At 34.3% G+C, this 17,387-nt stretch overlaps 2 protein-coding genes across 4 annotated transcripts in view; one reads left to right on the forward strand and one right to left on the reverse strand.

The window, feature by feature from the left end:
* LOC123658013 (low molecular weight phosphotyrosine protein phosphatase-like) overlaps positions 1–17,387 on the forward strand; it is a 479,256-nt gene that overhangs the window by 169,830 nt on the left and 292,039 nt on the right. The gene's annotated exons all lie outside the window — the stretch shown is intronic.
* The window catches only part of LOC123657931 (neurogenic protein big brain), a 112,253-nt gene that overhangs the window by 3,533 nt on the left and 91,333 nt on the right, over positions 1–17,387 (reverse strand). Inside the window, exon 3 of the mRNA XM_045593420.1 lies at positions 2,776–2,986. Within this exon, the coding sequence (XP_045449376.1) occupies positions 2,776–2,986 (211 nt within the window). The remainder of the gene's footprint in view (positions 1–2,775; positions 2,987–17,387) is intronic.

The raw sequence follows: 17,387 nt of genomic DNA on the forward strand, positions 1-17,387 counted from the left end.
ACGTACTAATTTTTGAATGGAAGTACTATAAAGTAAAAGATATTAAAAAAATATGGTTAGGTGGCCAAAAATCTAAAATCGAAGTGTTATCTAACATTTTCTTCTCCATTGAGTATTAAACATTATGGATACAAGCTTAGTGCTCATAAAACTCCCAGTTACCTTTTTTGAATACGAACTGGAATCGATCCTTCGATTAGAATCTCGGCTCTATCCACTGGGATATATCTCAGAATATCATGGTTTTAAAAGATATTCAGTAAATTTATTGGTCTTTAAACTGTAATGTAATATTCCTGCTGCAATCCACTTTACTGGCCTCAGGTGCACTTGAAGTAAGATTATACTTTGTTATAATAGATGGCTGGAGATCAATAATTATTTATGGTATAGCTTCGGTAATGCGTTCATCACTCATGTGTAATGGTAATAGGCGACGTCCATAACATAACAATATAAAAGATAATTAAGTATTTGTGATTAATGATTTGTAAATTCTTACATATACACAGTTTTACTAAATTTACCTCAATTTTGTGTTTAAAATGTTAGTGTTGTAAATGATAACTTAAAGAGTTCGTGTTTCCGTAAAAAGTTTTCACATAAAAACAATAACATCGCCAGGAAACGAATTCATCCAAATTTTATCTTCAATTTCGTATAAAACACGATTGTTAGCAGCGTGTACAAGAAACTCAGCAACGCCATCGCTTTCAATTTCAATTGTAAAGAATTCAAGAGCTCTGATTGCACTACATTCGATGTAACAAGAGCAACGCTTCTTTAAGCCATTCACGTCTCTACGATGCACAGGACAAGAGATAAAATCACGTAAAGGAAACTACTCACTTTCGAATTTGTGCAATTTTTCACATTTATTTTGAGACGGAAATGAGCGAACGATTTAAAAAACGTCCCATTGAAAGGATCCGTGCTACTTCTTCACTATACTTACGACAATGGCGCCCTACCTGCGGGGTTTTTTGCATTTAAATCATCTTCTTTTCATTGGGTAAGGATTGTTAGCTGTAATTAGGGCAGATACAACTTTGTGGCATAAAAGGGGTTTTTACTGTATCTGCGGTCGAAACAATCCCCGCTAACCGCGAGAGCTCCAATAAAAGAAAATGGGTCATTTCGTTCTTTTTATACTTGTATAATTCTGTGTTGATCTTAGATGTTTAACAATACTTTTAATTAAAATATTGCAATGCTCTCTTAGTCAAGTCGTGATCTGTACTCCTTAATAACACATAATAATAAACTCGGTAAGGCTTCAACAGCCTTACCGAGTTTTGTACTTAGACCTATTTCTGAATTATTCCATGATTAAATATTGATCACAAATATATTATTTTAGAAAGTTTTCTCTGACTGCGAAATATTTTTTTAAATTGAATCTCGCAAACGGCTCCAACGATTTCGGGGGCGATAAATTGATATAGCTAAGATTCATTTTTAGAAAATGTCGTTTTATCCCTGTTTTTAGGCAATTAAAAAATGGCTACTACATCGTTGGAATACGAAGGTAAATTTCGCAATTGTCAATAAAGTTTTATAGCTATTAAGCTCAGGTGGGAAATCGGTCTGTCGAGACCGAACCGTGAACCGTGGTCTTCTCTGTCCCCATGTCACCAGATCGTTTTTTTTTTTCTTTTTTTTGCTAATTGCACTCATACTTTTTTATTTAAATAACCTGTTCATATTTTTTATTATTATGTCTGTAAAATCGGAAAATACTATTCATATTTTATAAATATGTAATTCGTATTTAAATATGACTTCCAAGAAACACGATTTACTAGAAATACCGAGCTTAGCTCGGTCACCCAGGTACTTAGTATTAAAAACAAAAGCAGTTCGGCCTGTACCACTAAACAAATTTTGGACATATACATATAAATATATGGGTCTTAGAAATAGAACTGATCTTGGAAATCAATAAGGGTAAAATGGGGAGTACCTACAAAATTTCTCAAGTTGGAGGGTATTTATGATTTTATGAAGAAGAGAACAAGACCTCTGCTCAAGCCAATACCGCAAGGAAAAGAATTACACTATAATATTTATTCTATGTACGCAGGGTTTCGAACATCAACTCGTAGGTACTCGCCAATTTTTTCACAATGTTATTATTCGGATGTCAAACGTATCAAAGTGCCTACGAGATAGCGAAGGACGTTTTATAAATCACGAATTTTGTTCAAGGAGTATTTATATCGAAGGTATTCTTGTTCGTGTTTTTGTTTGGCACACGTTGTCCAACAGATGTAAAAAGAGGACATCTGCCCGGTAAGGATTCGCTTCACAAAAGGCAGGTAGTCGCGGGTGGATACGCATTGTGTACGGAGAATAGTAATGGAAGGACGCTATTGAGAATTCGACGTGTACCTACTTCGGTACGTTAGGAACAGTCGTTAGGTTAGATACATTTTTAAAAAATCGGAAGATATTCGTGAAAATTGATATATCGATTCAAATATATTAAATATTATTTAATATTTTTCGCTGATAAATTACAAAATAATATAACAAAGATCTGTAGGTTGATGAATTGTACGATACGAGCATGAGGTTTAAAGAAAACTTCGTATTTTTTGTAAACCTACCTACTATTTATTAATACATACGAGTATATTATGTTGTCTAAATTGTCAATAGTATTCAATAGTATTGTCAATATATTTTTTTTAATTATTGCAAGCAAACTGCCAAGTATAATTTATGTCAAAAAACTTATATAGATTCCGTTGAATTATTATCACTAGTACTTACAGATACGAAGCTAGCAGCACAATATGCAGCACCGAGCAACGCCGGTGCAGCACCAGTCCACCTTCGTTCCATCGCAGCAAAGTAAGCACCAGCGACCAGTCCTGTCAGCAGTAGTTCAGCTCCAAGTCGTTCCCATGCTGCGCCAGCTCCCGCTACTCCACCTCCAGGCAATGAAGCGGAGAGACCACCGGCGTACCCAGGGACACTAACTCTGAAAAAGAAAAGATTCATTAATATAAATATATGGCAGACATCGAAACGCAGATTAATTTAGCAAAGCGCTGTTACTTTACTGATATAAGAGAAAAAATAATTATGGTGACACTCTGGTGTAGTGGCGCGTATGCCGTTTCGGTGCCTAAACGCCGGTGGTTTGGGGGTTCGATTTTCGCTCGGGATAGATATTTGTATTTGTAAAAATATTTCTTTCCGGTTTGGATGTGTCCTTGTGGGACCCCATCGTGCGTCAGAGAACACGTTAAGCTGTCGATCCCGTTTGTTATCACAAATATCTGATAGCGTATTATATATTGATTATGGTGTGTGGCTCCGGCACTAAAGAATTTAGCCACCCCCTCTCTTCCCGTGGGTGTCGTAAGAGGCGACTAAGGGATAACAAGGTTCCACAACCACCTTGGAACTTAAGAAGCCGACCGATGGCGGGATAACCATCCCACTGCTGGCTTTGAAATACACAGGCCGAAGACGGGCAGCAGCGTCTTCGGTGCGACAAAGCCAGTACTGCGGTCACCAACCCGCCTGCCCAGCGTGGTGACTATGGGCAAAACACATGAGTTCACGTTATTTTTGGCGTGAACTTGTGGAGGCCTATGTCCAGCAGTGGACTGTATAGGCTGTAATGATGATGGTAAGGAACATATCCGTCAACCCGTGGAGCAGCATGGTGGATTAATCCAATCCTACTCGTACACGGAAAAACGACTGTATACTGCCTATGCCCAGCCGTGGTACGTTACTGGCAGTTAATTACTGGCAGCTAATTGTATCGTAATGTTTATGTACATTTACAACCCATACAAAAAATAAATAAATAAGTCATCAAAGACTTCCTATATACATGTTCTGTTCCGTCTATCTACAAGTAAATGAACATTTTGTTTTTCTTACATCACGTTACTGTATAACTTTTAGATAGGTAGCTTGGAATGTTTTAAGACAAGCGTAGAATTTAATTAATGGAACTTCGGATCCAAAAAGCGAAGTTTGAGATAAAATAAGGTCGACTGATGTTGACTAAATCATCAATTTCAAGATTTATACTTAAAGATTTACGAAGTACGAGTATAACAGTATTATATGAAATAATTTATTAACTATACTATATAGGCCACAACAGTTTTTATCTCAGAATGAAGCATACTCAGCAAGTTTGAAAAAAGGTAGGTATATCTTTAGACAATTTTTTTCTCATTCTTATTGCCATCGTTGTGGAAGGCGCATTATTCGGATCTAATTGACCGTATAGAGCAGACTATTTCAGGTGACGACATGGTATAGCATCCTTGCTATATAAAGATAAATAAATAAATAAGAGGTATTTATTTAATTTTTTTTGCATACCTATCGCATATAGGCAGCCTTTTTAAGGCTACACATATTTCTGTTAATTTAATTTCAGATGTAAATTGCGTCAAAAGACATTTGTTTGGAGTAGCTGTAGCAGTATTTAATTTATTATTACAAATTGTTACAGTTTCAAATACACGTTACCTTTATTTATAAGTTGAATGAAAAATTTGTGAAAGTCATAAGTTGAATGAAAAACAGAAGAGTGCTTTGCCTAGCAGTGGAAATTAACAATCTTTAAAGTATGGATAAATATACATTTTTCGTTTTAGAACTTACCTATATTTCGGTCACAATGGTTACATAGAACTTTTATTTTTCAAGCTTGTGAGTATAAAATGTATGAGTGTAACCAGTGATATTATTTGAATGTTATAAAAGACGCTAATTGAAATGGCTTTCAAAAGAATGTTATTTACTGATTTCAAGTAATTGGTCCAGGGAACGATTGTGAGCTACGTTAAAAGCTAGCTCCATTAGGCGTTTATTTAGTTCTAGGACCAGTTTGACTTAATTCAATTTTTACAAAAGCATTATCGGAAAAATTGCTTTGACTAACTTAATGGTCGTTTTCTATTTAGGTACTTTATGGCCTAAACTATTTCAAATATTTGTGTTTACTCGCAAACGAAAAAAAAAACCGGCTTCAATTACACTGACAAGTAATACCTAGGAAGACGGAAATATTGACATATAAATACGCGTTATTACAGATAGCTCAAAAAGCGCTCGTCTAATCTCGATCAAATCTAATCGGGTCTACATGACAACTATATCGGCTTTTGATTATAAAAAGAATCATCAAAATGGGTTCACCCAGTAAAAAGTTGTGAGATTATATAATACAACGTAGGTCGACGGAAATTTAGTCATGTCAAAAAAATACAGTGGAATTAGTAAAGAGTTGAATTTTTTCAAAATACTTTTCTTAATTGATATTTAATGATGTGTCACGGTACGAAAATTTAAAATATACGAAAATATGTTGTCTCCATGTCAAATGAAAACGGTAGCCATGAAAAACTCATTAGTAAGACGAACACTTATAGACACACTTACAAATGCATTTCTTAACAAAAATTTAAAACATTTTTGCTGATTTTAAAAACGACCTTAAAATAAATATTCATTCATTTAATACTTTATTGCACATTACCTGTGCCCGCGACTTTGTCCGCCTGGAATTTAACAAAAAAGTTATTTTTTAGTCCGCTGAGTTATAAAATAAATAAATTTCTAAAATAAAAGTAGCCTAAGGAGTAATCCTTATTACATCAGCTATCTGCCAGTGAAAGTCCTGTCACCATCGTTCCAGCGTTTTAGAGATTAGCCGGAACAAACAGACAGACATAGAGACAAAAATTCTTAAAAATGTTATTTTGGTATATGTACCGTGTATACATCCATGTGCATTTAGTAAATAATAGAGGTTATTTTGTTATTAGAAACAGACACTCCAATTTTATTTATGTGTATTATAGAGTACAGATTTAGAGAAACTTACAAAATTCTAACGTATTAAAGTTCAAATGCGGTTCTATCTAGCGATAAAGAAAATATTGACATTATGACACAACTAGCTTAGAATATATTATCATAATCCTGTACATATCCATACTTCACTAGAGAGTGAGTTTCATTGACAAGCAGAGGTATATGGTATAGTAGATAAAGTAATTTAGTGTGTTACTTTTCTTCGTTATTGGAAAACAATGCTTTGTTTTGTTTTAAATAAGTTTACAGTGCTCGCCATCGTTGACATTTTTATGGCTACCGTAGCTATATCAGTTATGTTCTCAATGGCCAATTTCATGTCACTATTACATTATTTTTCAAAATAGAAAAATACTCTCAAATGGTAATAGAGTAATAAAAATCGGTTCAGTAGTTTTACTAGTGTGTGGATGCTTAACTGTTGAGCAAATAATTCTTCAGATATAGGAGATATAAGGGACGGAACTAGATCCATTACCCCTATGTCATTGCAGAGTGGGCAATAATTTCCGTACCAAGAGACTGTTAGTTGTGGTTAGCTCACGATTATTATTATTTATTTATAATAACAATGGAGACCGGAGAGTACTCTTTAAGGCACGATGAGATACGAGGATAAAAAGTCGAGTTGGTTAAAATTTAATACAAAATAATATCTTGTTAATAATATAGCTACTTTATGATGATGATGATGATGAAATACTGTTTTTTTTAGCGAAAATGTTCAAAAATATTACGATATATAATTTAAAAATAATTTCCAAACATTAATTTCAAACGATAATTAGGTATATTAACAGAATCTTATAGGTATATAAAATTCTTGTGTCACAATGTTAGTTATAATACTCCTCCGAAACGACTGGACCAATTTTAACGAAATTTTGTGTGCCTATCGGGTAGGTCTGAGAATCGGAAATTTTTTATTTTTCATACCCCTAAGTTATAAGGGGGGGGGGATTAAGAAGGTTAATAACATATATGGCAAAACAACGTTTGCCAGGTCAGTTAGTGTCGATATACGATTAAGATATATAATGTTTTTTTATGCGTTCATCATGTTTTTATTTATGTTATTTTATTTACTCAACTTAAATGGGTAGGACTTCTACTTCAACGTTGTCGTTTAGAATTTTACGACACGGGCTGAGGCAGAAACGCAGATAAAAATTTCTATTCAATGGCCGATTTCAATATAAATGTAAAATAAAAATTTGGGGTTAGGAAACGAAATCGTAAAAGTTTTAAAATTACTTTATCGGAGACGCTTGGGAATACAAAAATGTATTAAAAACTTGAAAAATATATTCAAAGGATATCTCAACAACTAGATAGCTCAAGACAGTACCTTAAGCACATCTGTGAAAGACGTCTGATAACACCCAACCAACAAGTTGTTACCAACTATTATAGATAATATTAAATACAAAAAATAGATTTATAATAACAATGAAATAACAGAAACCTTACACAAGTCAATCCTGACATACATCCACAAATATTTAGCATAAACTACATATGTAAAACTACTTAATCCATAAAGCATTGAAAGGGTTCTTGTAATCTTGTATTCTAAGTCGCATGTCCTACTTTCAAGTTTTTCAGTCCTATTATATCTATTCGGTGTCAAAAGAAATGCTATTAGAGTACCTTTGTAATTAGATTACCTACATGTGGATGTGCGAAGTGTCGTAACATTAGCGGAATTAAACGCCACTCTAACTGGAAACCCCGGGAATGGTAGTTGTTCACTTGAAATATAAATTTATCGGAAGCTTTGCGGTAACCTTATATAACCCAGTAGTTAAATCTGTAAGTTAATATCGTTACGAATTAAAACAGGATTTTGAAAAGTACAAGAAGAATTCGTTGCGTTAGTTTCAAAACAAAAACTTATATTAACTTCAATCTATAATAATATATATAAAAGCGAAAGGTCACTCACTCATCACGAAATCTCCGAAACTATAACACCTACAAACTTGAAATTTGGCAGGTAGGCTCCTTATAAGACGTAGGCATCCGCTAAGAACGGATTTTACGAAATTCGACCCCTAAGGGGGTAAAACGGGGGTTAGAAGTTTGTATGAAAGTCCTATCTTTTTGAAGTAAGAGACTTGAAATTTAAAATGTATACTCTATAGATGATGAGAAGGTGTCCAAATAATGTATCTTTAGAAATCAAGTCCCTTTTGTGGTTAAAATGGGGGATGGTAGGTTGACTCACTCATCACGAAATCTCCAAAACTATAACACCTACATGCTTAAAATTTGGCAGATAGGCCCTTTATAAAGCGTAGACATCCGCTAAGAACGGATTTTACGAAATTCGACCCCTAAGGGGGTAAAACGGGGGTTAGAAGTTTGTATGAAAGTCCTATGTTTTTGAAGTAAAAGACTTGAAATTTAAAATGTATGCTCTATAGATGATGAGAAGGTGTCCAAATAATGTATCTTCAGAAATCAAGTCCCTTTTGTGGTTAAAATGGGGGATGGTAGGTTTACTCACTCATCACGAAATCTCCAAAACTATAACACCTACATGCTTAAAATTTGGCAGATAGGCCCTTTATAAAGCGTAGACATCCGCTAAGAACGGATTTTACGAAATTCGACCCCTAAGGGGGTAAAACGGGGGTTAGAAGTTTGTATGAAAGTCCTATCTTTTTGAAGTAAGAGACTTGAAATTTAAAATGTATACTCTATAGATGATGAGAAGGTGTCCAAATAATGTATCTTTAGAAATCAAGTCCCTTTTGTGGTTAAAATGGGGGTTGACTCACTGATCACGAAATCTCCAAAACTATAACACCTACATGCTTAAAATTTGGCAGATAGGCCCTTTATAAAGCGTAGACATCCGCTAAGAACGGATTTTACGAAATTCGACCCCTGAGGGGGTAAAACGGGGGTTAGAAGTTTGTATGAAAGTCCTATGTTTTTGAAGTAAGAGACTTGAAATTTAAAATGTATGCTCTATAGATGGTGAAAAGATGTCCAAGATGCATCGTAATCTATATGTATATATCTTCTATATATATATATTAAAGCGAAAGGTCACTCACTCTTCACGAAATCTCCGAAACTATAACACCTATAAACTTGAAATTTAGCAGGTAAGCTTCTTCTAAGACGTAAGCATCCGCTAAGAACGGATTTTACGAAACTCGACCCCTAAAGGGGTAAAACGGGGGTTGGAAGTTCGTATGAAAGTCCTATGTTTTAGAAGTAAGAGACTTGAAATTTAAAATGTATGCTATAAATGATGAAAAAGTGTTCAAATAATGTATCTTTAGAAATCAAGTCCCTTTTAGGGTAAAAACGGGGGATGGTAGGTTGACTCACTTATCACGAAATCTCCGAAACTATAACAGACACAAACTTGAAATTTTGCAGATATGTTTCTTATAGGACGTAAACATCCGCTGAGAATGGATTTTACGAAATTCGACCCCTAAGGGGATAAAACGGGGGTTGGAAGTTTGTATGAAAGTTCTATGTTTTTGAAGTAAGAGACTTGAAATTTAAAATGTATGCTCTACATATAGTGAGAAGGTGTTCAAATAATGCATCTTTAGAAATCAACTACCTTTTAGGGTTATAACGGGGTATGGTAAGTTGACTCACTCATCACGAAATCTCCGAAGCTATAACAGCACAAACTTGAAATTTGGCAAGTATGTTTCTTATAGGGCGTCAACATTCGCTGAGAACGGATTTTACGAAACTCGACCCTTAAGGGGATAAAACGTCATTAAGGTAAGAGACTTGAAATTTAAAATATATGCTCCATAGATGGTGAGGAGGTGTCCAAATAATGCATCGTAATCTATATATATAAAAGAGAAAGGTCACTAACTCACTCATCACGAGAACTCAAGAACCGCTGGATGGTCTATCCATCCAGGTTGGACAAAGATAAAATTTGGCAGGGAGGTAGATTATAGTTAGCAGACGTCCGCTAAGAACGGATTTTACGATATTCCACCGCTAAAGGGGTTTAATTGGGGTTGATAGTTTGTATGAAACATATACAGCCTGAAAATAAAACTAAAAATGTGGTGTATAGAGAGGTTTTATAAAAATAACTATTAAATTATACTGAATTGTGCCTTTTAAAAAGATACTCAGTTTGATAAGCATTTCAAGTGACTGAAATAAAAAAATAATTTGCGTTAAACATCTTGATAGTAATGCATATCTTCATAACCATGCGGACGTAGTCGCGGGCAACAGTTAGTGTTTTATAAAACAAAATCCCCAAAAGTTTATGTGATCGATTCGCTCAAAATCTACTGAACGGATTTTTATGCGGTTTCACCATTGGAGAGAGGGCTCCACCATTGGCAAGATGAAGGTTTACGGAACGGCTAAGCCGATTTTGATGAGAGTTTCACTGGAAGTGTGCCGGGAAAACTTCGTGACACATTAATTTCAACGCGGGCGAAGCCGCGGGCACAGCTAGTAAAAGTATATAAAGACTCAAATTTAATGCTTAAACGCTACGTAACTGATTTTTGTGGTTGAATTAAAATATTTTATTCTGTACAAAGGCAAGTAATGATACAATACTGCCTAAAATCTGCCCTGGAGACAGCACTGCCTGTTAAATAAATATATCTACATCAACGTTCGAGGAATAGAAGCCTAGAATATAATTTAAATAAAGAATATTAAAGATATGGATTATTATTATTATATATATTAGATTAAGGTATTAAAGATATGGGTGTCGTAAGAGGCGACTAAAGGATAATATATTTCCACTACTACCTTGGAACTTAAATAGCCGACCGATGGCGGGAAAACCATCCAACTGCTAGCTTTGAAATACACAGGCCGAAGACGGGCAGCAGCGTCTACGGTGAGACAAAACTAGCCCTGCGGTCACCAACCGGCCTGCCCAGCGTGGTGACTATGGGCAAAACACATGAGTTCACGCCATTTTTGGCGCGAACTTGTGGAGGCCTATGTCCAGCAGTGGACTGTATTAGACTGAAGTAATGATGATTAAAGATATACTATTCAAATATCGATCATCGAACTTATACCTATATCTCCATCAAAGTCGTTTCAATTTATTTTAGCAGGGTATATTTAAAACTGTTTTATACGGGCACTTCGCATTTATACTATCAGTGTAGATTGACCTAAATAAATATTTAAATGTTCCACGCGACAGTATCGATTACTTAGTTGAATATCTCCGGCTTTGAATTGTCTTCACACAATCCACTTGATATTGTTTCCTACCAGCGTGTAAAACGTTTCATCTATTCTGTTCAATCAAAACACTAATAAATAAATAAATAAATACACAATACACACACGCCTGTCTATTCCTAAAGTAAGCAACTTAATGCTTGTGTTATAGGTAACAGCCGACTGGTATATAGCTACATTTATTTTCGATAAACATACTTATAAATAATACATATATAAATACATAAATAAATATTTATATTACACCCAGACTCGGGGTGGGAATCGAACCCACAACTCTCGGAGCAGAAAGCAGGATCACTACAAACTGCGCCAACGGGCTAGACTAATATTTCAGAGCTAACTTTATTTAACGGTCTTTGCTATTTTTTTGTGTGAAACAGCTAATACACACAACATATCAACTGAGGTATCACAGTAGGAAATTTACTATTCAAAATCTGGAGCAGCCCGACTGGGGAACGAGCTCGACTTTACAGAAGATCACAGCTAATGCTGCTTTCAAGCAGTGTAGTGTTTCTTTGGTGATTAAGGTGACCAGAGCTCCTGAAGGGAATGGAGATGGAATCGAAAACGCTTTTGTTATGCTTCTAGTGTTTCATGCGTCTACAAACTACGGTAATCGCTTACCATCAAATGAGCCTTACGTTTACATACTTTAACTAATCGACATACTAATGTAATTAGTGAAGCATGACAAGGATATAGAAACTTGGTGTTGGTAAAATATGAAAAACACAAGCCAAAATATATAAATAAGTTTATTTGCATTATATTTTTGTTTTGCTTTTTATATGACACACAAAAGAGGATAGATATGAGCGTTCAGGCTATAAATAAAGACAACTGAAGTCTGTATTTCTTTAATATATGCAAAGAACTAACAACAAGATCAGATAAAAGACAATTGATTCGACCTTAAGCAACGTCAGCTGTTCCCGTAATTATTTTTAATAAAGCTATAAGTGAGGCAGGACACGCAGACTCACAAACTACCGCAGCTGCCCTCGACACAAGTTACGAACCTCACTCATCGGGTGAATCAACCGAGTTAATTGATTAATCTAAGAACTAGTGATGGGCGCATGTTCGACACGAAAATGTACACTTTGTTATACTAGCTTTTACTTGGGACTTCTGTGATTCCAGAACAAATGTAGAAATGTACGGAAAACCAGAAAAAATGTACAAGAATATGTGGGTGATCCTACCCTATGGAAAAAAAATCTCATAAAACATGGACAAATGCAGTCCAAATTCTCATACCGAGTTATAAGAATCTATCAGATTGAGATCTGTCTATGAGTAGACTCTCATAACCCTGTATGAGAATTTGGTATGCATTGGCCCATTTTTTATGACATTTTTTTTCCATAGGGTATTGCCTTTTGTGGTGTTCGTTGAGTGTAAAATGTTTATATGTTACATTATGTACCTTCTAAAGCCATTGTAATTAATATTTACTTAGGTTAAGTGTATTTAAATTAACAAAAGCGTTAAATATTAACCAATTGAAAATTTAATTTGTTTTAATTAATTAAATAAAATTTGTCAAGTGTTTTCGAATCATCGGGTGCTACCAACGAAAACTTTGATAAAATTAACTCGATTGTTCGAGAAATCCTGCTCAAAATCTGGAACCACCCGACTGGGGAAGTACTTCGACCTTACAGATCACAGCTAAAGATTACTGCTTTCAGGCAGTGTAGTCTTCCTGTCGTGAGTAAAGGGACCGAAGTTCCTTGGGGGCTTGGAGCTAGGGTCGGCAACGTGCTTGCAATTTGGTGTTGCAGGCGTCTATAGGCTACGGTAATCACTTACCATCAGATGAGCCGTTCGCTTGTTTCCCGACCTTGTTTTATAAAAAAATCTATGGTAATAGATATAATTTTGTAAGACGATGATTATTACATTACAGAGAACGACATTGAAAAAATAAAATAACCAAGAGAGAAAAAAAGTTTAGCTCTGAGGTATTTTTTTTCCTTTAATTGTTACCCTTTTCAACGTCATCTGCGTTATTTGATTTATTTTGAGTAACAATATCCACTGTGCGATATTTAATATGACAAAACCAATATACGTACTATTTCGTTATATTTCTTCTATAATTAATTAAACATATAAAGCTTGAATCAAATAGGTTTTTGTTTACTCTTTCGAGTTACAAAGTGATAATAATGATCTGTGAAAGTTACTTCTTATTCCATGTAATGCGGTCTGTTTTATTGTACAATGTGTATTATTTTTTATATATAATTGAAAAGCCGCTACAATGTCGATTATTGCTCTAAAAGAGTAGGTCTTGTGACGTGTTTATGTACGGAAAGCCATGGATAAATACATAAATTAATCAATTTACGTATTTTTATTATTCTAAGGGCCTGTTTCAACAGTTGTCAATAACGATATTTGACAGATGACGATACAAATAGACTTTGACAGCAGGACGTAGAATAAGGTCATTTTTTATGTAAGTGATATATCCACAGGCTTATAATGCCCGTGCTTTTGTTATTCCATATTATTTATTTATTTTGTGAAACATGCATAGAATATCTAAAAATGGACGCGTCCGCTGACCAAGACTATTCTACATATTATTTTTTTTATAGTTATTATTTTTATTATATTTACACTTACTGAAAGTAAGTAAATAAGGCCATTAGGATCTGTTTCTCCTTAATTATTTAACTACAATTTAAAGATTAATATATGCGAATAGAAATATCTCATAAACGTACTAGAATTCGATGGTAAAGAAGAATAATGAATCAAATACTTTTTACTGTCGGATACTGTCATCCATCAAATAGTCATAATCCACAACTGGTGAAACAGACCCTAAACATTCCTTGTCGTTATTTAATTCGCTCATATTCCGATTATGCATTTGCTGATCTACGTCGTCATCAAAGTTGGCTAATGTAACTTTATAGTTTTATACATTACACCCATGGTTAGTTCAATATAATGTATAATTTAATAACTAACATTTCGATGGCTCCTAAGTATACTGAGTCAACTAACAACTTTTGACTATTTCATTTTTTTAAGATATTAATAACATTTACTTCATTTCCTATCTACCTATGTAACAAAAAAATAAAGTAATTAGAAGTAGAGTTGACTCAGTATACTTAGGAGCCATCGATTTAATACTACTACTAACACGCTTTAACCAATCTTATTAACTATATTGATATTATAAAGCCTAAAAATTTGATTGATTGATTGTTTGTTTCTACCCGCTGAGTTGGATTTATCGGGAAGGCTATATGATATTTAAGCACCTACGTTTTATTCTTCAAATTATTACTCGTGAGTTTATAGTTAGAAAATATATGAAGGCAATCTAAGTAAAGACATCCAAAAATCCAACCTCGCAAATGATAAACGCGGTAATAGTTCGTATAGAATCGAGTTCATCCGCTTGCGGCTCGTAACAATAGCTATCGAGTTTGCTATCGAATGAATAGCACCATTGTGGCGTGACGGCTGCGTAGCTGCCGACCCATAAACATTTCTTTAGATCCTAGATGTGTCAAAAGATTCAAAAGAACAGAATTACTTAACAACCATTCATATCGTTCACGTCTTTAAGGATGATAGTACAAATGCCCGGTATAATTGGTGATTTATCGAATTTATATTTATAGATAGATAACGATATTAATAATAACGGAAGTAATATATCATTACAGTGTAAAACAAAGTCGCTTCCCGCTGTCTGTATGCTTAGATCTTTAAAACTACGCAACGGATTTAGATGCGGTTTTCTTTAATAAATAGAGTGATTCCAGAAAAAGGCGTGCATAATATAGTAGAGGAACACTGTTAGTTTTTGCACCCGTGCGAAGCCAGGGCTGGTGGCAAGTTTCACAATAAAAAATAACTTTGGTTTTAATGTTAGTATTGCCTTAAGAAAATCATAGTACCGAAAACTAAAACAAACAAGTTTACGTTCGTAATTTTAAATTGACGTTCTTTTTTTAATTATTGTAAAAAAAAGGTAAAGACAAAAAAGTTTTCTTAAATTGACTAAGGCGACTTTTATTTTTCAATGATTATTTCAACCTTATTACTTCAATAAATCAGCCAGGACTTAAAGTTACTTAAAACGGAGGAAGGTAAATCTCTTGCGTCATTGAGTGATTAAATTATGAACCTTTAATGCTAAAAACTCGTTCATCACAGTCGATGTTGCCCAGCAGCCGGATCAGGTGAGTTATTGACGAACCCGCTCAGTTCAGACGCAGATCAATGGTGTCTTGAGGGAATCGTTCCATTACCACCAGAGCTGAGCTAAATCGTCCCAATTCAATTTTCCATCAAAAAGATAAAAACCCGCCGGACTTTCGGTTATGTTTTTCATCACATGACGCCAGGAAATGAGTTTCTTTGTTTGCCTCTTTTCATTAAACACCTATAGACTTATTTTTATAAAAGTTTTATAAAAGTAGTGTTTACGATGACCTATTTATTGATATAGCTTTTTATTACTTATATTCTTCTTATTTCATTTTTATAATACCTCAGGTTTTTTGTATCAGATTTTATATTTCTTTTGTTACGAAGGACAGGACAATATTATCCTAACATCAATATATTAAAAAGGAAAACGTAGCTATGTACCTATATATATATATATATATATATATAAATACTATAATAAAGTGCCTGCGACTTCGTCCTCGTGGAATTTAACAAAAAAGTTCAGTTCGCAGTGTTCAGTTCGCAGAGCTATAAAATAAATAAATTTCTAAAATAAAAGTAACCTAAGTTACTCCTTACTATATCAGCTATCTGCCAGTGAAAGTCCCATCAAAATCGGTCCAGCCGTTTCAGAGATTGGCCGGAACAAACATGTCTGTTTGACAGACAAAAATTGTAAAATTTGTTATTTTGTATGTATCGTGCTTACATCCGTATGCATTTAGTAAAAAGCAGTCTAAAGTAAACAGTTATTTCAATTTTATTTATTCGTATAGATTACACAAATATTTTGTTTCTGATTTACCTATGTACTAAGAGAATAATCACATTATATTTTACTTAAGTACAGGGCATTAGAGGGCATTATTTGGCAATCTATATTTTTTTTTTTTTTTTTTTTTTTTATAACGATATATATCCACGGGCTTATAATGCCCGTGCTCTTGTTATTCCAATTATTTGTTTGTTACTCTCGATAACTTGGCACCTACATATGCAACTTAGAGACTAATTAAACTAAGCTTAGTATCACTAATCCTACGTGAGTCCACCGACCAAAATTTAAAGTTATGCTATCTTAATTTACTTATATATATAATTACTACTATTTATTATTACTTTTTCCTTTTCTTCACTTTTATCTTACAATTGTCCAGGGGTAGAAGCTGTGTACATTTCTTGAAATTTTTGTATTTATACTGTTATTTTTATTATCTAAGTTTATATTTACACTTATATGCTAGTTATCATATATGTACACTTATTTCCTAGTTACCTTATATATACACTTATGGCCTACTGGCCTACTTACAATATACACTTAGCCTAGGTTACTGTTAGTAAGTTTTTTTTTTTTTTTTTTCATTTTTTGTTTCTTTTTTATATATATTCTTATATATTTATCACCATATATGTATTTTTTTTAAATTAATATTATATAATTAATCTTAATTAATTTGTTACACATGTTAAGTATAAATAATTTGTACACGTTATGTTATATGTAATTAATCCTATTTAATTTAGTAATTATTATTTATATTTATATAATTAATCGTATTTAATTTAGCACTTAGTACTTATGTTTATATACACACTATTTATTTATTCAACAAGTGTCTTCACACGTCAATAGTTTTCAACATGTCGAGCACACTCTCAGTGACGGCGGCATCTCTGTGATGAATCGCCATCTTGAGACTGTGCTCGAGTATTTTCTTATCCGCGGTCTCCGCTGCCCTCGCCACAAAGCGACCAATTGCGTCGTCACGGTCGTCGGTGTAATAGACACAGGTGTTGGTGTGTCTAGTCACCGCGACTACAGCGTGCGAAACGCTGTCGTGGATCCTGAGCCTCCTCGCCTTCGTCTGGAGGACAATGACGTCCTCGTAGGTCTGGCCCTGCGCCTCGTGGATGGTTAAGACGCGCGATCCCTCCCCGGATCCGTATCCCTGGTCAGTCAGCAACCTCTTCTCCTCTTGCGTAAAGACCAGGTATAAGGTTCGGTCTCTTCTTGCAGGAATACGCGCGCCCGTGAGGCTCTCCACTCGCAAAGATCGGATCTTTGGGCTTGAGCTGTATACGTCTTTATA

Source organism: Melitaea cinxia, chromosome 1 (genome assembly GCF_905220565.1).
Source record: "Melitaea cinxia chromosome 1, ilMelCinx1.1, whole genome shotgun sequence".
NCBI classification, from domain to species: Eukaryota; Metazoa; Arthropoda; class Insecta; order Lepidoptera; family Nymphalidae; genus Melitaea; species Melitaea cinxia.